Consider the following 27,036-nt stretch of genomic DNA (forward strand, 5'->3'; position numbering starts at 1 on the left):
CCATTTCTGACAGATGGTAGAAATGACAGATGACATAAAACTCACGGGCAAAAAGTTTTTGCCATGCAAAAGAAAAAAGAAAAAGAAACAAGAATGCATTTTTCCCAATAAAGCCATTAGACTGTCCTCCAGGTTGGATTTTTCCTGCCTTCGTCCCACGTGGAAAGTGTCTCACATGCTCCTACAAACATCGGCGCTAGGGTGTCTCTGGAGATTCTCAGTCATCCAGGTCATGGTTGTCCCAAAGGTGCTTTTTTCAAGAGGCAACTGGACTTTCTGCTTTTTCTTTGAAGGCGTTTTGTTTCTCACCCAAGAAGCTTTTTCAGCTTTGACTATCTTCCTCACCATCAAGTCAGAGATGGAGAAGCTTCTTAGACGAGAAGCAAAACGTCTTCAAAGAAAAACCAGAAAGTCCCGTTGCCTCTTGATTTTTCCCCCCTTTAGGTCGGCGCTAGGGCCTGCTGTAGGAACCGGCGGGTTCGTCTTGCGCATGCGTACGTTTCTCAGCCAAAGGCAGCCCCGCCAATAACTCTTCTCTCGAAATGGGAAAAAGAAGCGCTCGGATTCGGCGAAGTTGAGAAGAAAGCGGCGGGTTGGGCGATGACGAGCTCCAGCATGCGGTTCCTCGGCTGCCTAATGGGCCACGAACGGAGGTGAGAGGAGAACCGCTCGACGTCTTCTGTCGGATTCTCCGCGGCTCAAGGGATAAGAAAAGGGGGGCAGGGAAGGGACTCTACGGGAAAGCCGGGCTTTACTGACGGAAAAGGGAGGCTCGCGGTTTGAGTCTGTGGTTTCTAAGCGCGGCTTTTGAGCTCAGAGTTTCTCTTAAGTACTTTGGTAAACGGCTCAATAAGTCGCGGCTGGGCCAATCCAAGGCAAGAGTAAGACATGGGGATCCCAGCCAGCTTCCGGGTTGTGATCTTGTTTCGTCTGGAGGAATTTAGGGAGGCTTTTTGAAAGTAAACCTGCCTAGAAAACTAATTGCAATTTATAAGATGATGATAAATAGTGACATGGTGGGGTCCATTTACATGGATAATTTCCAGGGAAAGCTACTAGCTATCCAAACCTTGTACAATACAGTGTTTAGCTGGGTTCTCATATATGCCTTATTTAGTTTTTACTTAATGCATTGGGTAAATCAAAGCATAATTCAGGTCGTATGATTTAGGCTTAATTGTGAATCCAGCCCTCGTAAATTATTCATTTATGCATTGTATGAACTAAGATATTTTTTCATTCCTTCTAGGTGGCCAGATGCAAAAGGCTACAATTCGATTGACCTGAAGAACATTTTCAAAGTGGCGTTTATTTTGTGTGGGTAAGAAAAGGAAAGAGAAACATTGCTATATTTGCTGAAATGTTCTTATTTAATTTTAAAATCGTTACCAGATTGTAAGCTGCCCAGAGCTACTCTGTGGTAATAATATTACCATCAATAATTTTTATAAATAAATAAGTTACCCTTATCTTTTATCATTTAATACTATAATTCAGCAATGTCGTCTTTGTTCTTCATCATTCTAATTATAAAACACTGTTTTGTCTGTATACTTACAGTATACAGTAAAGAAATTCTTCTTTAATTCAGCCATTTAAGTTTATCAGTATTTTGTGTTTGCTAAAGCATAACAGTTGAATATATGTGCTCATACATAATGGAAAGTTCAGTTTACTATGATTCAGATTAACTGCGATCAAAGTTCACATAATTAGGGAGAAAATGATTATTATACCATACTTGCCATACAATAATTTTCTATGAGGAACTTATCTGAATTAGGTACTTGTTTACTTTAAAAAAACAAAAAACTTTCCTTTGAGTATATTATTGCTGTTGCTTTAATTAGAGAATTGGCTAAAGTATGATGATTCATCACATAGAAAATTACAAATATAAAATATTTATCCAGTTGAATATTATATAATTCTTTGGAATATAATACATTTTTAAAAGAAATAAATTATAGAACACTTTAATTTTGACAAGCGAGGAAAATTTCTTCAAGTCACATATCTTAGTTATATCTGTAGGAAGTTAGCACCCACCCCTCTCCTAGAAAAATGAAATATTTTAGGAAATATTAAAAGGACAGAATAGGTCCCCTAAAAATTCAGCCCCTCCACCTTTGTCAATGGGCCATTAAGGCCTGAGCTAGTCTATTCTACATAACAAAGATCTGTCTCCTTCAGACAGAGCCATAATAAGAATCCCGAAGCCCTTTCATTACATCATCCAGCAAAGGTTCAACCAAGCCTGGTACTCAGAACAGCCTACAGAGTTGCCCCTGCATGGCCTCATGGGAGTCTGACAACCAATCAGAATACAAGCTCAGTGGGCATAAAGCCCAGAAAGGGCATAAAACCAGGGTACTCCCAGCATCTCTGCCCTTTTCCCCCCAGGACCTCAAACTACCGTATTTTTCGGACTATAAGACGCACCAGTGTATAAGACGCACCAAGATTTTGAAGAGGTAAGTAAGAAAAAAAAGTTTTTGTCTTTCCTGGCCTCCATGAGAACTCTGCAGGTTTCAGCAGGGCTGGGGAAAGGCAAAAACGCCCCTGTTTTAGCAAAAAACAGAAGGAAAACAGACCATTTCCCACAAAAATAGAAGCGTTTTTGCCTTCCCCCAGCTCTGCTGAAGCCTGCAGAGTGCTGCTGGGGGAAGGCAAAAATGCCTCAGTTTTTGCTAAAAATGGCCCATTTTTTGCCCATTTTTCACAATAGTAGGATGTGGGGGGCGGGGCTTTGGGAGGCAAAAAATGGCTGTATTCAGTGTATAAGATGCACCAACATTTCCATGCTCTTTTAAGGGGGGGGAAAGGTGCGTCTTATACTTCCAGAAATATGGTATGTGGTCCTGTCAATCATCAATAAACCTTTTCAAGCAACTTCCATGAATCCAGTGTCTTTTTCCCCACTTGAAACTGAACCCAGATGGACAATTCTTCCAACATATCTCTAATGTAATTTCATTAGATTAACAAAACATCAGTGTTTGTTTTGGTAGAAGTACTTTACTCCTTTCTCTCTTTGCTCCTTGTTTAAAAAAATCAATGAATTCAAAATTTTAGGCCAATATTTATCTCAATAATCTATTTTATTATTTTTCCACAGAATTTTCCTCATGCCAAAAATATATATATTATAGTGATAGTATCAATAGAATTGTAAAATCTGGCTTGAGACCAGGATGGATTTGATTTAAATCAAGTCAATTTAAATCATGATTTAAATCATAATTTAAATCACTAGTAAAAAGGCTTGATTTAATCAACTCGAATTTAAATCACAATTTTTAAAGAGCAGCTGTCATCTCTGTCCCACAGCGGCTCCTCCTCTGACCAGCGGTTGACTCACCAACAGTCCCATTCAGTTTAATGGGACGGTTGGTGATGCAGCAGTGACACAACAAGATGAGAACATGGTAGGCAGCAGGTGAGTGGATGCCCACTAACAGACACCCTCATGATGGATCTGAAATGACAGGTGCTTTTTAAATGTAAGGACTCATTCTTGATGATAGTTAGCATCTTTAATATTATTATTCACAAACAAAATGAAGGTTTTCTATTTAGCTTGCTGAGCTTCATTGGATTCATTGAATGAGTTTCCCAAAAATGTACATATTACAGAATATACAGCCTTGTGTTACATAACTAAGCTCCATTTCATGCTGAATAAACTAAATTATTAATGTATCTTAAATAGAAAACTATCTTTAGATAGATGTTCACTCCAAAAGCATTTTATTAAAATAAATTTGATAAAAGTAAAAAAAAAATCCAATTTAAAATTTTAAAAAAAATCATTTTTTTAAAAAAAAATCCTGCTTTTATCCACCCTCTTAAGATTTCCAGCAGTATTTTCTATACTTTTTCTGGAGTGACAAGTTTTTAAAAATAGTTCTTACAGATTTTTATTACATTGTGTATTTTTAGGAATATCATCATACAAAAGTATTCAAGGCAGAAATTACAAACTAAAACGCAATGCCACATCATTGATATGGCATGTTAATGTTGTACTGCATCTAAGCAGCCTTTCTAGTATATTTTGCATGAGGACTCAGTTTTTCTGAAATAAAATTTCATAGTTCCTTTTATGAGACAATTTTATTTTTTCATGTTACAGGAAATCATAGGCACCTGCTCAAAAAAGTGAAAGAAAAAGTCTAATGGAGATCATGAAGTTCCCAAAACTATTCTGCGTATTTTCAATTTTCACATGTGCTGCTATATATGCTGTGTATACCAAGTGGAATTTTGACTACAAAGGAAAAGGTGTTGACAAGGGTTTGGAAAAGCAGCTTGGTGCTGAGATCTCAAGAAAAGATGAGGCAGTTCTTTATGGTATTATGTTTGATGCTGGAAGCACTGGCACCCGTATACATGTATTCCAATTTGCACAGAAACCAAAAGGTAACCACTTCAGTTCATAATTTTGCTAATATAGGCAGTGCTCACTTACCAACCACTTGTACAGTAACTGGAAAATTGCAGCAGTACTGAATGAGTGGTACTTACAACCTGTCTTCAAAATTTGGGCCATCACCGTGTCCCCATGTCATATGATCATGATTTGTGAAACTGGCAGCCAGCTTGCACAAATGACAATTACAGTGTCCTGTAGTCATGTGATTGCCATTTGCAACCTTCTCTGCCTGCTTCCCACAAGGCAATGGGGAAGACAACAGGGAAGGTCATAAATCACTCTGGTCGGTTCCCTTCAGGCTTCCTGCACACTTAATAGAGAAGGTGGAAGTAAAACCGTAAGTCATGATTATGTGATATTTTGCTTAATAATTAGTGATTCACTTAATGACCAAAGGGGAAGTGAGATCAAAAGCCTGTCATACTTATGTAACGTTTTGCTTAGTGACTGCAATGATTAACAATGAAGTTTTTGTTCCAATTGTGTTTACTAAATGAGGACTACCTGTCCTGTCCTCATACCATTTTCTTTTATTGTTTCCTCATATCGGAATTTGCTCTCTCTTGGTGGCTTAAATATTTTAATATTGTTTATAAAAGCTGTGGCATATTTATTTGAATATATATTGAAGGGTGGTGGGTTTTTTGAGATCTATTTTGAAAATAGAGCAACAATGCAAAATACATGGTCTAATTATAATTTCCATATGAATATAAATATTGTAATCCTTCAGGTTACAAATGGTTGAAGACAGTACATAAGAAAGATGTATAAGTTTTTTTTAGGAATCACATAAATAGTGTCATCATACAATGAAGAGCTATTCCCATAAGACAGAAGGAAAGAAAGGGGATACTTCCGAGTTTTCTTTTCTGCAGTTGGCCCCTCTTATGAAGAAGGCTTTCACATTAATTTCTTGTTTAATTAACTTAATTTTTGGTGCCTTTGATTTGCAGACTGCAAAATTATGTGTAGAATCACTTTACTACATTGAGTTAATTTTTCTTTTTTTAAAAACAGAACTTCCTAGATTAATTGATACCACATTCAAAGCATTAAAACCAGGACTCTCTGCATATGCTGACAATGTGGATAAGGTAATTTGAACTTCAATGTTAATTTAGGCCATGCTTGCCTGGAAATTATTTTTAATTATTGTTAAGTTATAAAAATATATTATAAATTATAAATATTAACATTATAAATTATAATAATTATAATAATGGGAATTTCTTCTGAAAAAACATGCAAATCATTGTATTGCCAGGTTTACAGGGGTATGGTTGTTAAAGAAATATATATCTATGCTATTTGATAGGTAAGGTTTAAAACATTTATTATGTTCTGTCTCCATTTTTAAAAGGTATCTTATCTACTGAGTAATTCCTCAATAGTTAGGCACACCTTGTGCCAAAGTTAGGACCATGGATGTTAGGCACAAGGAACCAGAACTGCTCCAAGGTTTCAGTCAAGAGGTTTTTTTATTGTTGAATTGACAGCCTGCCTGCCTTCCCTTGGGAAAGCCTGATATAGTGTTTGATCTCATATGCTTTCTCACCCCCTATAGAGTCCAAGCTACATATTTCTTAATTCTCCCTATCGGGGCCTCCTTCCTTTCAGCTCTTGACTCCACCTGGAGTTGTTTTTATGTCATATAGAGGTAAGATCTGTCTGAAACCTGAATTTTCCTGGCTCTTCATGTAGTACTAGCATGTCTAAACAATAAATCACATTGCATGTGAGACAACTTCATCTAGCGAAAGTATTCAGGATAGGCACAAAATCTCCTGACTTAGTGCTTAGGGGGAAAGCCTGGTCCTGAAAATCTTCCAAAAGGCAAATAGAGCTGAAGTCATTCAGATCTTGGGGAATGCTATTCCATAGAACAAGCAGGACAACAGAAAGCAAAATGCTGTGTTTTATATATATATCAAGAAGTTAGGCAGTCTCTTAAAAATAAATAAATATCCTGCATCATCCACAGGTATAGTTACTTCTTTTTTAACTGCTTGAATAAGAGCCTGTCTGTTTTAGTGGCTTAAGGCACCAGGCTAGAAGACAAAATAAGAGAACATATGCACGTGTGCTTTCCCACACAAACCTGCTTAAATAAAAAGGCAACACATTTTATTTTGTCAGAGTGCTGAAGGAATAAATGAGCTGTTGGCAGTTGCTAAAGAAGCTGTTCCTATGCATTTGTGGAAGTCAACGCCCTTAGTTCTTAAAGCAACCGCTGGCTTAAGATTGCTGCCAGGAGAAAAGGCACAGAAATTATTGGATAAGGTATTTTGTTCCCTTACTTATCTAGATTAGTCTAAATTAGTTTGGTATCCTGGCATGAATCTGTCTTAAATCTTCTGCAGTCTGCATTCTATTTTAGCAGATAATGATTAGACTTCAGGCTTATTGATGAATGTTGGAGTATTAAGAGGGGGCTACATTACAGTTTATCATCCAGAGGTATAAAGATTGGTGTCATCAATATATTGATTTCTTTTAAATCTTCCAATGAAGCATTGGATGATTTGAACAGGTGTATCAAAAGGCTTAATACAGATAACACATCTAGAAGAGGTCTGCACCTGGAATTTGACCTGGGTGAGGTTCATTCTCCCTAAATGCTTTTCATTTTGGGGGTGCTTCTTGCTCTGTTATGGCATTCTGAATATCAAGATTACTGTCTATTTCATTTATAGTTTTCCACCACTTTCAGATGATATATTAGTATGACCAGTGTTGGGAGACACTTGAACAGATAATCCTTGACTTACGACCATTTGTTTAGTAACAGTTCAAAGCTTTGGTGCTGAAAAAAGTGATTTATGACCAATCCTCACACTTATGACCATTGCAGTGTTCCCACAATCACGTAATAAAAATTTGGCCTCTTGGCAACTGGAATGTATTTACGATGCATTCCAGGGTCATGTGTTCTCCATTTGTGACCTTCCCAGCCAGTTTTCAAAAAGCAAACTCGGTGTGGGAAGCTGGATTCACTTAACATCTGCAAAGTTCATTTAACAACAGTGGTGATTCATTTAATAACAAAATTAATTTAATAACAGTGGCAAAAAAAGTCATAAAATTGAGTATGATTCACTTATTGACTGCCTTGTTTAGGAATCAAAATTCCGGTCCCAATTGTTTTCGTAAGTCAAGGACTGTCTGTAAATCTGGTAAACAATATATATTTGTAATAATACAAATCAGTAATATCTCTTTGCCATGTTTTCTATTATTATCCATTGTTTATTTCTGATTTAGACACAGCAATGTTTTTACTTCTTGATGAAAACTCAGCAGGTAGTTTAAATATAAGACAGAAAATTGTTCAATGAGAAGAATGACACTATATAGGCAACTGCAGAGAAATATAGTCATTTCTGAATTACTGTGTTTTTTTTAGTTTTAAATGTATTTATATCACTCTTCTCTTAATTTTAGGTAAAGGACATTTTTCAAGAGTCTCCATTCTTTATAGGAAATGATTGTGTCTCTATAATGGATGGATCAGATGAAGGTAGTTGAATTTATGTTTCAGTGATTTCATACTCTGTTTGTTTTTGATTCTAAAATAATCTTCCTGTACAGACAGAATTTATGTGAAGCTAAGGACAAACACAACTCTTTGTTTAATACCTCTGCAATGTTTTTCCCCGCTTCTGTTTAATCATGTCTGATTCTCAGGAACTGGCTGGACAAGTCCTTGTAGTTTTCTTGGCAAGGTTTTCAAAAGTGATTTGCTATTGCCTCCATCAGAAGCTAAGGGAAAGTGACTAGCCCAAGATCATCCAGCTGCTTTGTGATTAAAGTGGGACTAGGACTCACAGTCTTGAATTCTCTAACCTGATACCTTAATCACTGGCTCTCCTATAATATTTTAACTGCTTGCAAAAAATTGTGGAGTAATATAAAGAACATCTATTCCTGTTTTATAAAGCTAAATTACTGTTTCCCAAATTTATTTGGCCATGGAATATTTGGGAGTCTTTAATTTAATCCCACATGCTACATCTGGGAAAGGAGGTTTTTACACACACACACACACACACACACACACACACACACACACACACACACACACACACATACACACACACACACACAGTTAGTTGAAACGTTGGTTAGGGTTCATTGAAAATGAATCAGTAAAAATGAATTTCAATCCTCACTTAAAAGAAGTGCTGTGACTGAGTGTCCATTTTGTACCCAAAATCTTTACCAGGAGAAGTGTTTTTCTTTTGTTGATCATAGGTCAGCTTAAAATTAGAAGAATTGCTAGAAAGATCTTTGTGTATGGCGCAGCATTTCACACTTTTCATTATATCATAATGTGAAAATCCTGCTCCACATATGTCAGTCAAAGAAAGAATTCAAACTGCATGTTTCGCAGCAATTGAATATTCTTGAATTAAACTGCTCCAAATATAATTTCGTAGAATATTATTTTTTATTTTAGTTAAAAAAATAAATCAGTTATTCTTCATTTATGAAACACACAAATACTGGCTTTGTAGTACTTAATGAAACCAAAAACTACACTATAATTTCCTATCCTTTTATAGAGAAATCAAAATTTATGAGCCGAGGTGGCGCAGTGGTTAGGGTGCAGTACTGCAGGCCACTTCAGCTGACTGTTATCTGCAGTTCAGCGGTTCTAATCTCACCGGCTCAAGGTTGACTCAGCCTTCCATCCTTCCGAGGTGGGTGAAAGGAGGACCCAGACTGTGGGGGCGATATGCTGACTCTGTAAACCGCTTAGAGAGGGCTGAAAGCCCTATGAAGCGGTATATAAGTAACTGCTATTGCTATTGCTAAAATGGCTCCTATTATCATATCTGCAGCCAGTTGAAACAAGAAAAAGACATTAGCCTGTTATCTATGCAGAATTCTCAGTTGTCAGGTACTATGCATTCACTGAAATTTATTAGAGAATATCTAGTTGATGTCTAAACTGATAGAGGAGAATATTTGTAGCTCAGAGTTGAAGGGTTTTTGGTACTCTCTGAGCTGGTTGTTTTCTTGCAAATGATTCACTATGCAAACATCATCAGGTTATCTAGTGCTGAAGATGTTACCTAGTTTAGATAATGAAGTACCTGCAAGAAAACAAGCTCAGAGAGCATCAAGGACTCCACATAGTCTAAAGTTAGACTATCAAGGATGAGTTGATAGTAAATTTTTGGAAGAAAAAAAAATCTGCATTTCCTCAGCATCTTTTTCAATCCCCTAAGAGCAAGATTTTAAATTTATCCCTCAGGAAACAAATTGAGAAATTTCCACTGGCTGTCCTACTGTACTAATAAACAGAAAATGCTATTTACATTTATGGCAGTTTCCACTTAGCTTCTGAGGAATTCTTCCATTTGTAGTAGGCACTTGGTTCCAATCTTAGCCACAGCCTGGCACTTGCAGGAATGCCCTAATGTCTTTTACTGAGGAAAAAAATGACTTCTTCATTCAGAAAGAAAATGAAGTTAGTTTAGTTATGTAGTATTGAGTTCCAGGTAGAATTGCATGTATCCATCTTCCACAGAATGAGGGCAGGCTTATATAAGAGTGAGCAAGCAATTTAGTTAATAAAATGTATTGTTTGTAGTTTTATTTATCTATTACTTGCTTTCAGATTTTATGTGTTCTGAGATTAGAAGTATAGTTGAGACAAAATTCTATAAATAAGTTTTTCAGTTTGTACTGTATTTAATTTTTTTTTTAATTTTAAATTGTAGGCTACACATAGTATTGACAGAATACTGTGTGGCCATTTAGGAAGAAGAATTTTCTATACTATAGAATACTCTAGCAGGTACTTTGAATCAGTTCATAATGACCATTTCCATATGCAAATATGCGAAGGCAAAAAACATGTGTCATGCATGCATGTGTCATCCAAGTTAACTAAGATCTTTTAGCTTGCAAATAGTACACTTAATTGACATTTTCTGTATGTTTTTCCTCTAAAGATCCAGCTCATTTTTTTCTGATATAGTGGTAACCAGTTTGAAACCTAAGCTGCAGTTGGTGTTAATCAGATACCTACCGGTATATACTAATTGTTACAACAAGCATTTGTCTCCTGTGCCATGTTCTCATGCATCCTGATTTGAGTAATTTTGACTAATTTAAATATGCTCTTATTGATAAATAAATCACAGGAACTGGAAAATTGAAATCTGATCTCTACTTATTGCATTTTTTAAAACCAGGTATTTCAGCATGGATCACAGTCAACTTTTTAACAGGTATGTTTGCAAGTATGTTGCAAGTATGCAAACAGGTATGTTTGCAAGTATATTTATATTCTATATTATTATTATTATTATTTAAATTTGTCAGTTTAATAAATCACCCATTTTGTCAGAGGTGACTCTGATGTCCTATAAAACATTAAAACAGTAATAAGGATAATAAATTTAAAATCCAATTAAAATAAAACTAAGCAAGATGGAGAGGGAGGGAACAAAGTGCACACAGGGAGGAGGTGGGGTATTATCAGCCACCTCCAAAGTAATGACTCCCATTGGGACCCCAATATAATACAATTTATGTTATCTCTGAATGTTGAAAGTATATAGTAGTAGTTTACTATTTGCTAAAGTAATTTGCTATGTAAAAATACAAGATTTACATAAGCACTATTGGATTCAGTGTAGCAGTCCCCAGGACATAAAATTGCAGCCATAGTTGCTTCAGGTAAAACTCCAGTTATAGTTTGAATTTAAAACCTATGCTTACTTTAATATATATTTCAGCAAATAAGAAATTAAAACATTTCCATGTATTTATGTTCCTTGTTTGTTATTTGAAATTATAAGTTTGATTTATATATGTGTGATAATATAGGCAAGGTACATGTGTTTTACTTGGAACTGTTTGTAAAAATAATTACATTTCTTCAATAAACATTCCATTAACTTTGCTTTATCAAATGATGCATTTCAGAAAGCTTGAATAATCCAATGAAGAAATGTGTAGGAATGCTAGATTTAGGTGGTGGATCTACTCAAATCACATTTCGCCCAAGCACTGAAGTAAGAAGAATACAAGTCCCTTTTATTTCAACTCTTTCAAGAGATTACCAGATAATTTTATACTTTGTTTTTGTTTGTTTATGATTATTTTCTTCAATTTTGATTTGGGATATAAAAACATGCCAGCTTTAGAGTGGATTTAAAACTTGTATTGAAGTAGAAATTTAATGAACTCTCCACTGTTGACATTTAATGCTAGTAGGTTTCTATTCAAGAGAAAGGCTGTCAGCAACTATTGCTTTTAGATATATGACTTCCATTATTGAAGAGAATTGTGCAAGGTTAATACTGGCTATATAAATGGCTACGGATGTTACCTAAAATCCAAAACAATATAGTTTAGATATTATCTACATTATATTTCCGATACATGTTCTAGGTCTGATATAGCTCTAGAAGTATGCTGGCAGATCTTTGGTGCTAACAAAAATTGTAGTATCTGTCATTTCATTCATTCGTTCACTCAGCAAGTATAAAGCTTGAAAAATTCTGCCAGGCAGCACATTTTTAATGCCTCTCTGGCATTGCTTTTGATCCCTAGAAGCTGCTGGCCACCAACGGCTGACGGACAACATTTCTACTAGGTGGTGACTTTTCAGGATATCCTTGAAAAGTATCCAAAAGCTTCAGCTCCGGGCGAACATAAAGAAGGGCCCATGTAATACTTTTACTGCGCAAACTGGATTGGGTGCCATTTGGCTTCTGGGTCCAATTCAAGTGGTTGGTTATGACTTTGAAAGCCTTACATGGCATGAAGCCACATCCATCCATCCCACCCAGTCAAGCAGGGAAAATGTATAATGGGCCTCGTCAGCTAAATAGTTCCAGTTGGTAAGGTCCAGGAAAAGTGCCTTCTCTGCCATTGTCTCTGCCCTGTGGAACGTTCTTCCCACAGAGATAAGGCAGGCCCCACTCTCTCCTGGGGTAAAAACATGGCTCTGCAACGTTGCTTGGGGCTCACAGAGGAACACACAATAATGGGCCTAGTTAGCACACTGAAAGCCCTCCCCTTCCCTTTTACGTTTTTAATTCATCCTTGCCCTTTTTAAATATTATATACTGTTTTTATGTTTTAATATTTTATTTGTACACTGCCCAGAATCCTTCTGTGAAGGAGATTTTGAATGGCTTTTAAAATTTGATAATGGTCTTTTAGGGGAAATAGCTCTGTATAAGGGCATGCATCTGCCTATTTTATTTAATTGGAAAAAATGGGAGCTCACAAATAAGGATTGGGTATAAAAATTTTAGAAAGTTGGACGAGAAGGAGGGATAAACAAGTCACAAAAAAGAAGAAAATAGAAAGCTGTGCCTGGATGGCTGATGAGGCTTAAAAAAAAGAAAGGGAAGAGGTTTAAAGAACAAATGGCAATATATTAAACAATGTTGGAAGCAAGAATGGTTTGAAAGATATGGGAGGTATAATGAATGGTAAAAAATATTTTTAGTCAAATTTCCTTTTATTTTATGCCTTTAATTTATTTAGCATCCTATTTCTTATTCCTTATCTGTATTTTGCATAACCCTGACAGTTGATATGAATGTAGGTTACAATTAACAAGCAGTATTTATTTTAGTCGTCTTATAGGATGCCACTGTAATTAAGTGACATAAGGCACATAATTTTCATAGATACAAGTATCTGTAAGATTCTAGGCATGCGGGCTTAATCAGGAAACAGTAGCATATAAATTGGAAGATCATCCTCTGGTCTATTTACTGAAATATCCAATCTTGGATCTTTCTATTTGTTGTTATCTGATCATGATGCATAGAGATATCACACATAATTTTAAGAACGTTTAAATATAGCTTTTTAGTAGCTCTCAAACCACATTGCTCTATTTTTTTTTAATGGAATATCAGGTATTTTCTCTTTCTTTACAGACATCTGTGGAGAACACAACTGCTGAACACATCATTTCATTTAACTTGTTTAATACAACATATAAATTGAATTCACACAGGTTAGTTGTCAAAAAGTTTTTTCATATAGTGGAGTTTTTTTAAGGTTGTTCATAGTAATTGATTATTTATTTTAAAAAATCTAATACATAGTTGCATGCAAACATTTATGCATTTTTAGTCAAATAGTGGGTTTATTTTTGATAGTCCTAAACTTGGTTAGGGGAGAAATAGAGGTGCTCTCAATTACACAGGATCTAAGATATAGTCGTTTCAAGATTAAGATTATAAATTTAATCAGAAACATTGTGCAGCCTGATATTTGGTCTAAATTATTACAAGAATGGAGTTAGCATGGATTAAATATATGCAGGGCTCTAAGAATCTACCTCAAACGTATTCTAAAGTAACAACAGCAAATAAATTATTTGACTCCTATACACAGAAAACCAGAGGATATTTTATAACCCAAACGTCTGACACTTTTTCCTTGAAAAGACTGAGCAATTTAGATTGGCTGGGCAACTACCGGTATACAGATCAGATTTTTCAGACTGCTACTTATAAGCCAGGAATCCCAGGAACTAGAAAAAAATCAAAATATAAATTTGGAGAAAGATACTGATTGGATTGATGTGTTAAATATTTGTAATATCCTTCCTATACTTTTAAAAAGCACAATTTCCTTCCTTCAAGGACAATCTTTTGGGGAATAACAATAGATTATGGGCAATTTAAATTTATCATGTGACCATACAGTTGCTAGTTATAAAAGTATTAGCCATTTTATAATAAAACGCTACTTAAACATTGACCTTAGGATACCATCAAATGTAATTCTTTTTAATTATTATAAAGACTGCAATATATTTATTTATAGCCAGCCACTGGTAGATATATTCTACTTCATAAATACTGTTAAACAAAAAAAAAAATGCTTCTCTCAATTTGTCTAGTTACTTGGGATTTGGATTAATGTCGGCAAGACTGGCAATTTTAGGAGGCGTTGAAGGACAAGCCTGTAAGTATTATATATGATTTGAATGATTTACACAGGAATCCCAAATTGCTTTTTTTAATGTTCCCTTTCAAGTAGATAGTGACATATTAATAATATTGCTCAATTAAAATCTATTAGTTTCTTTCTCTTTCAAGGAATTAGAAGCAATGCACAAGTAAAACACAATCTAAAGATAATTAAAACAAATAAAACTCAATTAAAATAACCATATTCAATCAGGAAACATCAACCTTGGTTAAACTTGAAAAGGCTAAGCAAAGTGAGATTTTGTTACTATTGGGAGATCAGGATATATAACTGATTGCCAAGACCATTCTGAAGCAGCAATGCTGCTGTACAAAAGGAGCACTGTTTAACCTGGGCTTCATTCACTTCCTAGAAGCGCATGAAAAGTAGCAGTGGTTCCCTACAAGATCTGGTGAGGCTGATTCCGATGCAGGCAGTCTTGTACATACCCAGTGCTAAGCCTTGAAGGGTTTTAAGGAGAAAGACCAGCACTTAACATTGCATCCGTAAGGGTAATGGTAACCATTATAGAGCCCATAAAATTGGTGTCATATGTTCTCATTGCCAGAAAGCCGGAAATATGTAGGCTGTTCTGGAACAGTAGACATTTCTGAATAGTCTTTAAGAGCAAGCCTGTGTAAAGCACATTATAATAGCGAATCCAGATAGCAATGAGAACTTATAAATTGGTCCTTCTGCATCAAGTAGAATTGCAGTTGTTGCAGCTGGGCAAAGTTCTTTAGCATACCTTTTATCTGCTGTTATAACAGGAACCATGAGTCTAAAAGGGCCCCCAGATTGCAAATCTGCTCTTTCATGGGTAGCTCCTACCCATCTAGTAGTAACAATGGTGTTGAAAGAAAACTTGATACACCAACAATAACTCATCTTACTTGGCTTCAGCTTCAATGTATTCTCTTCTAATCAGATCCTTATTCCCAAGCATGTCTCTACAACCTAGCCTAACGTAGAGCCACTCACACAGCTGTATCAGAAGCAGAAACCCTGGCCACCAGTAAAGTATTTCTAATTATCAGAGGCATCCCTCCTCTCCCACCCTCATATCAAAGTAGAGGAAGGATCTACTGGTAGGACAGATCTCTGACCAGGCTACATTGTCACTTCATGCATCCATGTTTCACTAATAGATGACAGGTGTGCTGCCTGATTTAGTACCCAGTCATGGATGAAGATGGTGTTATTACAAACAGACCTGGTCTTAACAATCAGCACCCTGAAGCTTTAAATTGTATCTGGAAGTCTGTTGGTAATGTCAACAATAGGAAATGTACTACAGTCTAGACTGGAAAATTAAATCAACTGTGGATTAGCAACCTCTTCTGTGTTGTTGTCAAGAGAACTACATATATGTGTGTTAGGTAAGCTCCCCGTTGGAAGAGCGAGTATGTTCAGCGAAGCGTTGTGAGAGTTGTGTTGAAGAACACACAAACCAGCATACAGAAACACTGCAGTTTAAAGAGGCTTTTACTTTCATAGAAATGGAGGTATCAGAGTCTATCAAACAGCCCAAGTCATACAGGGATAATTCAGTCAGTCATCAATGTCATTCAGTTAAGGGATAATCCAAATAACATAATCCAGTAACATATAATCAGTTCGGTACACAAAGTTTGCTAACAGTTGGAAAACTTACAATAGCTCACGGCACTTCCACATCAGTTCAGCCCAGCATCTAACAAACAGAGGGAGAGCCAGCAGACATTCTGGCTCCCTCTTATGGCCGATTGAGTAAACAGCACCCAATCACATTTAAAGCATGATTTAAAGAAACAGTTACAACATTGTTACACGATTTATATATTGCCACCCCAACCATTAGAATTATATTCCTAACAATGTGTATGAAATTACTCAGAACTGAACTTGATTCAAATGAGAGTTTACCTTTCATTCTATCTTTGGAGAATTAGTACCTTAGCTTTGCTTATTACCCTGAATTTATGTTTGATTGATCTGTACTATACATTCAAGTATCAAATAGAAAACATTATCTTGGGGGTGGGGAAAATTGTTTGCTATTCAAAATAATTGCTGTATCTCAAGCAGACTTGCTCTCTCTATATTTTTCCCTAACAGTAAAAGAAGGCGAAGAACTAATAAGTCCCTGCTTGCCACTAAATTATCAAGGTGAATGGGAACATGCAAAGATACTGTACAAAATTAAAGGGCAGAAACCAGGTACCTGATCACTTCTTTATTTTTGCAAAGGTACTTGACTTTTGCAAATGGGTCTTTTAAATAGAAATTGTAACTACATCTTCACACATTCTTCCTCTAAATAGAGGAGTGCATATACAATATTCTGCCCATATGCACCAGTTTTACCAAATTTTTGCGGTTGCACTCATGAGTAAGAATGGTGTTTGAAAACAATCACAGCAGAAGGCTGACTCATAAACCCGTTTAAGGTGATATATCAGCTTTTTAATATTGTTTGATCTCCAAGTGATTTGTGATGGAATGCAGAGATACAGAAGGGAGAGTTTTATTGGACTGGTCTAAAGATGTTTGAAAGTAAGAACAATTATAGAGTTTTCCCCTGTCTTCTTTCCAAATACGGTCCCAGCAATCAGGCATTTTTCCGAAACAGTTCATTTTTAGGATTGAGTGCAGGAGTAAGTATAGTGGAAGCATTTTATTCCTTCTAGGCAGCTCATAATTACACTTAAAATATACTTTTCTAGGCAGCTCAGAACAAAGTATAATGCACTGATATAACAAAGGACAAGTATAAACCAGAGTCACAAAACTCAACAGATTTCAAAAGTGTAAAAATATAAAATGCGGCATAATATACTGAAGATCTATATTAAAAAGAGAAGTCTCCATTAATTCACAGAACCTCTCTTGGAAGAGGTTCTTCAGAGCCTAAACTGTTCCACCAATAATTAAACAATTACATATTTGTCAAGCCTGCAGTTATATTCCTTTTAGGATTTTTGGCCTGCCACCCTCTTTAATAATTTTCTATGCTGTTTCATTAGTGTAGTAATTGGGAGGGGGAATAGTAAGGAGTAGAATTGTAGAATGTGGTGTTGTCATAATAGAACATTCTTTTCTAGAAGCCCAAGGTCATTCTTTGTCTCTGCACCTCTGCACCTGACCAGAACTAGATGGGTGGAAATGCCAGCATGGCAGAGGAAGATTGTGATGAACTTGTGGGTGTGGGAGCAAGATATTGAACTTTCAACTGGGTGGGAACCCAGGAAGCTTTCAGATTCGGGATTCCCACAGATATGCCAACATGTCTGTCTTATTAAATTGGAACTTTAAGGATAGCTCTGCCTTGGACTCTGATTTAATTCTGCATGATATTTGGAACGCTGACAATACTATTTCCACATGCCATCCTCCTCCTTATACAATATTACAATTTCCTACGTAATGCCCTGCATCTTTGCTTATTTCTTACTTGATGCCAATTGATAACTATTTGCTAAAGATATTGAAAAGTAATAAATCTCAATATATGAATTCCATTATAGTCTTTTTTCCTTTGTCTTTTAGGAAGGGCACTTTTTGAATCATGTCATAATGAAATATCAAAAGTGCTGAACAAGAACATTCATGAGACAGCCAGAATAAAGGACTTGGATTTCTATGCTTTTTCCTACTATTATGAGTTGGCAGTAGATGCTGGTTTAATAGGTAATTTAGCAATAAAGATAGTGTGAACCTCATATTAGAAAGTTGGATTTAGTTCACCAAATGCAATAACAAGTTCCACAGGGCATTGATTCTAATTAGCCAAAGCAAGGGAGCAAGAAGAATCTAATTTGTTTCTTCTCTCTGCTTTCAGAGGTTCTTCTTTTATGTGCTGGACAGAGCTTAAATATCAGTAATTTTAACTAACCCCAAATCCTTATTTACTTGTAAAATATTGATGAGATTAAAGTGATATTGTAAAGCAACAATAGGCAGCATGTCAAATTGATCAGGCAATAAATGGTATTGCCTGCCAGATTATTCGGAAATTCCCAAGTGTCCACCAGAATTCCTCCCTATGCATCTGGGACAGTCTGTGATTATACATCTTCAGTAGAAAATAATATGTATGTAATGAGTCCACTTGCTCTGCATAGCAGTTTGTTTCACCTGAAATAGGAAATTGGTTTACTATGGCAGAACACCAGATACAATTTTTCCATATCCAGCTCATCCCACCACTGGTCCAAAGGATGGCCAATGAATACACTTAAGTCAGGCACTACTTAGGACAAGCCCATGGAAGTAATGAATACTTGAGCCTTTCTGGACCTAAAAGACTACACAGAGATTATGGTTACAGGTTAAAGCCTACAGTATTGAAAGGCAGAGTTTTGCCCATCATGGCTTACAAGGAAGGTATAAAAAAGGAGAGAGAGAATTTGCGTGTCAGAGAAAAGTTGGATCCCAGAAACTAGATTTTGAGGTTCTAAAAACTTTGTGTATATTTGATATTCACAAAGCCAAAGATAAACTAAAGATCATCATTGGTGTAATGAAATCCCCTACAATCGCCATACTACGAATATGTAAAAATGGTGCTAAGATAATCAGCCTATGGAACTACAAGCAGATAAATATATCTCTGCAAGATAGTGATAGGTGACTGTGGTGCTTTCACATATGCCATGGCATAGCCTACAAATGAACCTTTGCTAAGGCCTCAAATGCATCAATAGATGGAAGAAAGCCATTGAAAATAAACTTGAATAATCACAGAGGATTATTTTAGAGGAACTAATAAACTCATAGAGGAAAGCCTGATGTTGCTTCAGTTTTACAATGCAAATAAGAGTGGCATTTGGTTTGCTCACACTGCTGTCAGTTTATTCTGGCACTCAGTCCACAAGAATACTCAGGCTTTTCACATGACAAATCAATTCTTGAGGGAAAAATCTGCAAGGATACTATCTCTGCATTAGTGTGCTCAAAGGCCAGGTTGTTATAATTGAAAAGTCACCTATCCTAGATTATATGGAGCGAGGCGGTTCACATGATTGGGATGCTGTATTGACAATTTGCAAACCCGTATTCAAAGCCCAAGTGCTGTTGTGTGATGTGGTGAGCTCCCGTCATTTGCGCCAGTTCCTGCCAACTTAGCAGTTTGAAACTATGGTAACACAAGTACATAAACAGGTACCACTTTGGTGAACTCATTGGCAGGGACTTGAAAGGAGCCAACAACTGGGCATCTCCCAAGCAATGGTGATGTCACTGCTAATCCTTTCACCAAGGAAGTGATTTGGGGCTTCCAGCAGGGAAGTATAGTATAATATCATAAATTATTGAAATTACATTATGTATCAGTTGCTAGTTATTAATTACAATGCACGTAAGATGTGTTTTACAGTTTTACTTTTTCAAGACTTTAAAATTATTTTCTGTTAGAAGTCAGATCAAAAAGAGGTGCTGAAAATATTGCCAGTGAATGAATGCTTTCTTTGGACAGTCTTAATTAAAACAGTTTATCATTTTTTAACAAGTTAGAACAATTAATCAGTGGAACAACTTACCTCCAGAAATTGTAAATGCTCCAATACTGGAAGTTTTTAAGAAGAGATTGGATAACCATTGGTCTGAAGTGGTGTAGGGTTTCCTGCCTAAGCAGGGGGTTGGACTAGAAGACCTCCAACATCCCTTCTAACTCTGTTATTCTAATTCTAATAGCAAAGTCTTCCAGTCCATCCATCTGGGAGGGTACTGTTCAAGAGTGATGACAAATAAGCATATCTTTCTCAGGCCAAGCTTAAGAATTCTATGAACATAATAAATGTTGATCAGCAAAGAGTTTGATCAGCTACCTTAAGATATTCTGAGAAGCAAGCCAGTTGAATATAGATAAGCATTCTCTACATCTGCCTCAGCAGAGAGGTAGGTGTAGGGAATGCTTATCTTCAATACAATACAAAATTGATTGGAATAACTAATATTATAGATATAAATTAAATACATATATAAAATCTAAAGGTCATCTAAGCCTTTAATACATTTAAACTTTCTAGAGCCAACAGTAATAATCTTTTTGCTGTATATTCCACAAAGTACAAATCTTTAACTCATAGTTAAACTTTTTTTAAAAAAATGTTAAACGAGACATACTATAGTAAAGCTTGCCAGCCTATAGCTTCTCAATCTTTAAAAATAGCAAAAAAAATTAAATCCAGAATGATTAAGAGATGAACCTCGGTCAAACTTAAAGTCCATATAGGCAACATTAGCAACTACAAACATGATGGAATTCCATGATACCTACCTGATGATAAGCCAAGCACAAAAATGCAGTTTCTGCATCTGCTCACAAAAAAAAAAAAATACTGTACAGAATACATGTGGGTAATCTTGGGATCTCAGATTTTAGCGGCCCAAATCCTGCATTCAGGTATAATTTCAGCTGCAACATCTGCTTTTCTACACGAATGTCAGTTTCCCACATGGCTCACTGGAAACTTCCCATGTTTATGCTTATTCTTTAATGTGGTATTTGCTTGTTATTTTGTTTATTAGTTTAGTGCAATAATTTGTGAAAACCTCTCTTAGAACATAGAAATCATAAGTACAAAAAGATTCCAATTGAATGTCTATTCATTTCTGTAATTCTATGAATATTGCAGGGTATTTTTCCCTGTTAAAGACTCTGAAAATAAGACACATTCTTATTTTAATGAGCACTAAACTAAATATCTGTGCTTGAAATGCACACAATACTGTCTACTTAACCATTTATTAATCATTTAAAGTGGCAGCTGTTTTGCCAAAACTGCACTATTTCTGTTCTAGAACTAGGGAACTGTTTTTTTCCTTCTCTTTAGATAAGAAAAAGGGAGGGATCCTACCAGTCAGGAAGTTTGAAAGTGCAGCAAAGAAAGGTAAGTACTGTTGCTTGTATGCTTTCCTCAAGATCTAAGGAAGTTTTATAAAATACAATCCAACAAAGGCTCTTTAGTATCTAGAGAAAAGTGTTTATATGGGAATAGTTCTAGCAAAGACTGCTTTTACATTTATTTGATTTTTTTAATTACCCAGTGTGTAAAACAATGGAGAGTCAACAAGGAAAGCATCCTTTCTTATGCATGGATCTTACTTACATCAGTTTGCTGCTGAAAGAACTGGGCTTTCCAAAGAATCACATTCTTAAGGTAATAATTTTTAATGTCAATATTTGGAGTAGAATTATAATATCAATATTGATAATACTAAGAGTAAAGGAAAAGGGATATCCAAAATTTTGTTTCACAAACATCTATCAAAAATAATTAGGTTGTTTAAAATAATAATAAAATTTTAATTTAGAAATATTATTTATTCTTTTCGAATATTGGAATAACATTTTGAGTTAGAGAAAGATTTGGAAAAAGCAGAAGTAGACATTGGAGAAGAGACAGACTAAAGTACTTTAAAGAGGAACAGGAAGAGAGAAACTGAACCCTAGACATTGCATCCCACCCTGAACCATGTACAATAGTCTTAATTGTGCAAAATAAAATTTATGATTTATAGTGTACAAAATTTATTTTGACTGCTTCATTCCATAAATCTTCATCAGCTTTTACCTGCACTATTTTAGATTTTAGGATTTTAGGAGCTATGGTTTTGAATTGCAGTATAGAAGACTAATTCTGTCCACAGCCAGGAGTTTGATCCTGACTGGCTCAAGGTTGACTCAGCCTTCTATCCTTCCAGGATTGATAAAATGAGGACCCAGATTTTTGGGAGCAATATGCTGACATTGTAAACTGCTCAGAGAGTGCTGTAAAGTATTATGGAATAGTAAATGTCTAAGTGCTATTGCTATTTTATAAATTTTAAATACTACAGCCAAGATATATTATTTCCTCTTTTTTCCCCTACATTATAAAATCTGGGAACTCATGGATTCCAAATGCTACTTAGTAAAACTAAGGCAATGCGTAAATTGGGTATGTGTGTACTACATGGAAGGCTATTATGCACTGCAGTCTCTTGAAATATATAGATCACAATGTTTTAAACAGCCCACAGAAACATCTCTACTTCCAAAAATTTTAATCATTTTTTTTTCATTATAGCTGGCCCAGAAGATTAACAACATTGAAACCAGTTGGGCTTTGGGAGCAATTCTTCACTACATGGATTCACTTCACATGCTATAAAATTAGAGATTTACTGCCTGGGGAAAATGAGTCTAGGAAATTGGACTGATTGGTTCCTTTGAAAAGGGCTATAAGTAAAATATATATTTTTAAATGTTTTGAATCTTTCAGTAAGGGAGGCTGGTGCTTCAGGTGATAGCTTAAGGTGCCCAGTATTGTCCTGGGATCACAAATACTTTTAGCATCACACAAAATCAGTAACACTCATTTTGAAAAGAATAATGCATGACAGCTAAAAGCAGAAGCTTATTAGAAATCAAACCAAATTAGTATAACAAATCTCCTTTGATTTTTAATGAACATTGCTAATGATCTCTGATTTATTTGATGTTCTTTATAAGAAAAGCACTTAATCTTTAGGCAGACATTTTGCCATTTGTTGATGCAAGCATATAAAAGCTAACATCAGAAGCAAGCAACTTTTTAACTACCTTTGAATGTTAGACCGTCGGCATTCAGATTTTAAAATATGTGAATATGTGGGGTATTTATTTAAAAAACTTTGTTATTCTTTGTGAAACTCTTACTGGCACATATTTAGATTACTTTTTGAAACCCAGCTTTTAATCCTTCAGAGCCTTTGGGGATACTGGTTTATTTTGGAAGAGGTGAGCTGGGCAAGATGCCTGTTCCCACACGGAATTCAGTTGATGTTTTCCCCTTGATTTTGACTACCTTAATTTCTTTCTGGTATATATTCCATCCTGTAACAGCCTTTTTCACTTTTAAATGGCACAATGTTTTTTGTTCCTGCTGTCAAGCAAAAGATTAGATAATGTTATCTTGCTATAACTCACTTCATGCAGTCCTTGTTTAGCAACCACAATTGATTCCAGTGAAATAGTTGCTAAGTGATACAAACATTAAACAAACCACATGTTGAGAGAGCCCACAAAGATCACTGGTTGTTGCCATTTTAATAAACGTTCTCTCATGTAGCAACACAAGCAATTAGTCTAATTTTGGTGTATATTATGGTCAAGTGCAGAAAGTTTGGCAGAAGTGCATGCATTGGTTGGAAAATGTTTTTACTGCTATTTATTATTATTGTATTTGTGAACAGTTGTTATCTGAAGCAGTTGCTAAACGAGGATTATCTAAAACTGCTGAAAGAATCTTTTCATATGGGTCATAGAAATAGCTGAATGAGTTTTTTGACATAGGCTAACATCAGGCAGTATTGGACCATGCTAGTTTGGTCTACCATTGTCCAATACATAGACTATAGTATGTTTTTTGGAATGTATTTTGGAATGTATTAATCAGTTATAAAATACTTGTAGAAGTAGTTTTTGATTGTATAAATTTGTATGAAAGACAGAAAGCACCCTACTGCAACATGTATACCTATATCAGAGAGATAATCTGAAAATTCAGGAAAAATGCTTGAATGTTCTAATAATGATTATGTGCGTTTGTTTAATTTTGGTTTAAATATTAGATCATATTAAAGATAATATGAATGTTCCAAATTTTGTATTCAGTAAAGAGTTTGTATATTTAAGGTTCCTTTAGCTATAAGGAAACTTCAAATACTTTTTTAAAGTCTTCACAGTCTTCTTTTAAGCAAGTAAATTTATTGTTGCACTAAACAAAGATTGGGGAACTATATGAAGGTTGAATTTCAGCAGTATTAAGGTTGTTTCCACCCAAGGACTCTGTTCAAAAGCATTTCTAGATCCCAAAATGTGCTGGGTTTGAAGGCTGAGCTTAGTTTATCATTGGGTAGCTTGCAATGTACTTGAAACTGCAGTAAAACAAATGTTTTATTTGAAACAATGCAACTTTCTGGTGATCCTTTTTTATCATCTGCAGAAACGATTGTGTCATCCTACCTTTTGGTTTGAAGATATCAACAATCACAGCAGAATTTCTAAGGCAAAAGTTGACTGCATGGTGTTAAAGTTTTTAAGATTTGTTTGTTTGTTTGTTTAGCATTATTTCTGTGCTACCCCACTTACAATTACGATAAAGGAATTAATACATATCCTTGGTAAAAAGCCATAACAGTATCCCCAAATACATTTTGATGGAAAGATTCAGCTGAATGTACTAATAAATTCCCTCCCAAATATCAATAGGGAGAGGCTATATTTATATGGGCAGCCAATTATTTCAAAGGCTGGAAAAGCAATAAAAAGGGGCATTTCCTGTCTCTACCTCTTTAGATAGGACTGGCAGATACTGTCTGGGACAGATGATCTGTAAAGTTACTAGGACCCAAGCCATAAAGCACTCCAAAGTTGCTTTTGCGATACTAGGAAGAGGAAACAATGACAGTATGGAAATCTATGTTTTCTTAGAAACTGTGCCAGTCTTGTAAACACATTAGACACTGCAGGGATTGTTAGAACTGCAGCATGAAAGAAAAGAGCAACTCTTACTTCTGCTGCTAGATTCATAGTGACAAATAACTATGGAGAAAAAATATCAATTGACATCAACCAAGGCCTTTCTCTTACTAATAGCAGGGACAATGAATTGAAATAGAAGAAAAGAAAGGAATGATTCCTGCCCTCCCTAGCTACTGCAGTCCTGATTTTTAAAGATACGTTTGATTATTTTGTTGTCTAAAACTGAAATGGTTCACAGTAACACTTGCAATAGAGCAAACATCGTGGTTGACACAGCATAGTAGCCCATTGCAGAAGTGAAAAGTTACAGATTATCCAAATATATATTCTTATATTTTTATTCATACATAATTTAGCAGAACCCTTGAACTCTGGCATTAAGGAAGTTGGTCTACTGGCCAGTATAGTTAAGAGAATATGGTTTATAAGCACATAATATAGATGAAAAGTCAAAAGGTATTTGTCATTAATTGCTGATTCTCTTTGGCATGTCCTTTGAAGCAGAAAGTGTGTAAAAATATGCATGTGCACATGTCCATATGGATATAAATGAAGTTGATATGCTGATACTTGGTTCATCTTTTCCTTCACTGTATTAAAGGAGGAAATGAACCAGTTCTGTCCCTTGCCGCTGGTTTGGCTCATATATCATCTGTCATTGCACTCTTTGCTACTTCATTGTGATGTTTTTCCATTGATTGTGCAATCTTAATTTGTTTGTTTTTATCTTTTCATTCTCTGCTGACTTTTCATTCCATAACTCAGATTAAAGCATTCCACTAATTGAAGACTGTGTAATCGTATGATGTCAGCTTTTGGAAAGTAGGATACCAGATTAGCCTTGGTATTAAAAACTAGCTTTTCAGTTATATTTGCAGCAATGCTGATAGGCAAAAATGTCACTCTCCTGAAGTTTGAAGCAGACATTATAATATGTATAATTTATTCAATTTTTGTTAAACTCCCCATTACATCTGATACAATTGAAACTGTTGACTGATGCAGTGAACAGTCCTAATTATACTCAATTGGTAAATTACGGTATAGGGATTCCCACTGAATCCAAAAGACCTTCAAATAAAGAGGTTTAGATGGAAGCAAGCTATAAAACTGCTTTGCTTGCCTTTTAAACAATGTTGAGCACTGATGAAATTCCCCAGAGTAATAAAAAGACTAGTGTTCTATTAATTATTCAAAGGAAGTAAATAGGATGACTAAGACAGTGGTTAAGATAAATCAAATACTGAACTGGAAAAGAATGTATGTCCTTGAAAAATAAGCTAATAGAGTTTAGTGATACCTGCAGAATGTCATTTTGGTTTGATTCTAGATATAGTTTGGAAACAATTTACAGCTGTGTACTAAGAATAAAGTCCTAAAATCAAACAGAACAAAGGATTTCATTGTATTAAAAAGTTAATTAGCGCATAAAATGTGACTTAGTCTGGTACAGTATTCCCAGTACTTACTGTTACATGACCAGGTACAAATTGTTTTCTGAAAAAGATCATCACAAGACTGTTTGTGCTTGACAAATAAAAAACTAAAGAGAGATTCTAGCTTAACTACTCTGTATTGTTTTGTGCCAGCTTTGTATTTACCTCCACATTAAATACATAAAACTTCATTTGGTCTGGATTTTGGATTTTTATAATGAATTAAAAAGGATCACCTCGTAAGAGATTTTTAGGATTATTTTTCAGATGATAAAGATTTACGAACTAGAGTTTCATTGTACCAGTTTAATGGAAGTCCTTGTCTATATGAAAAGAAAACACATGAACATGTATTCCTAAAACAACATTTGCTAGATATAGACATTTGACAATACAGTGAGGGCATACTTAAGCTCAAAAAAAATATTGATACCTCTGGGAAAATTTAACTGCAAATTAGATAAGGAAGAAGTTTGACATCTAAATTTATTATTAAAGCTTCTTCATTTTAAAATCTTAGCAAATTGAATTGATTTATCTCTGAATATTCCAGCAATTAATGTAATAACTATGTGTTAATGCTGTCTTCTGTCACTTGACAGAAAATGAAGATGATTGGGTTATTTCACTCTGCCTACATTCTCACCTGAGCAAAATTTTCAGGCCAGGGTTATTATTTGGCTTTGACGCAGAGGTGGTATTCAGCAGGTTCT

The 27,036-nt window shown here is 35.3% G+C and overlaps 1 protein-coding gene across 5 annotated transcripts; it reads left to right on the top strand.

Moving 5' to 3' along the window:
• The first annotated feature begins 479 nt into the window (after window positions 1–479).
• Window positions 480–26,514, top strand: ENTPD6 (ectonucleoside triphosphate diphosphohydrolase 6). 5 transcript variants are annotated; one of them, XM_087717589.1, is made up of 15 exons: window positions 482–653; window positions 1,250–1,321; window positions 4,136–4,422; window positions 5,456–5,532; window positions 6,575–6,718; window positions 7,880–7,955; window positions 10,642–10,677; window positions 11,378–11,466; window positions 13,354–13,433; window positions 14,328–14,392; window positions 16,496–16,597; window positions 17,927–18,067; window positions 21,214–21,270; window positions 21,428–21,540; window positions 22,450–26,514. In XM_087717589.1, the coding sequence occupies exons 3-15, from the start codon at window positions 4,179–4,181 to the stop codon at window positions 22,531–22,533; spliced, it is 1,308 nt and encodes a 435-aa protein (XP_087573715.1). In that variant the 5' UTR covers window positions 482–653; window positions 1,250–1,321; window positions 4,136–4,178; the 3' UTR covers window positions 22,534–26,514. The 5 variants fall into 5 exon arrangements, with proteins under 5 accessions (XP_087573709.1, XP_087573710.1, XP_087573715.1 ...); XM_087717583.1 differs by lacking the exon at window positions 22,450–26,514 and having other exon boundaries at window positions 480–653; window positions 21,428–21,672; XM_087717584.1 differs by lacking the exon at window positions 22,450–26,514 and having other exon boundaries at window positions 480–653; window positions 1,250–1,317; window positions 21,428–21,672.
• The last annotated feature ends 522 nt before the right edge of the window (window positions 26,515–27,036 follow it).

The sequence above is a fragment of the Thamnophis sirtalis genome, unplaced genomic scaffold, assembly GCF_051295495.1.
Source record: "Thamnophis sirtalis isolate CommonGarterSnake01/CBP01778 unplaced genomic scaffold, rThaSir2_p1.2 scaffold_6, whole genome shotgun sequence".
Taxonomy (NCBI): domain Eukaryota; kingdom Metazoa; phylum Chordata; class Lepidosauria; order Squamata; family Natricidae; genus Thamnophis; species Thamnophis sirtalis.

Excerpts from the sequence above, each read along its gene's own strand:
- ENTPD6 (XM_087717583.1), top strand. The coding sequence starts at position 4,179 with ATGGAGATCATGAAGTTCCCAAAACTATTCTGCGTATTTTCAATTTTC. Across the intron at positions 10,678-11,377 it reads CACAGTCAACTTTTTAACAG|AAAGCTTGAATAATCCAATG; the intron begins GTATGTTTGCAA and ends GATGCATTTCAG. Across the intron at positions 13,434-14,327 it reads TATAAATTGAATTCACACAG|TTACTTGGGATTTGGATTAA; the intron begins GTTAGTTGTCAA and ends CAATTTGTCTAG.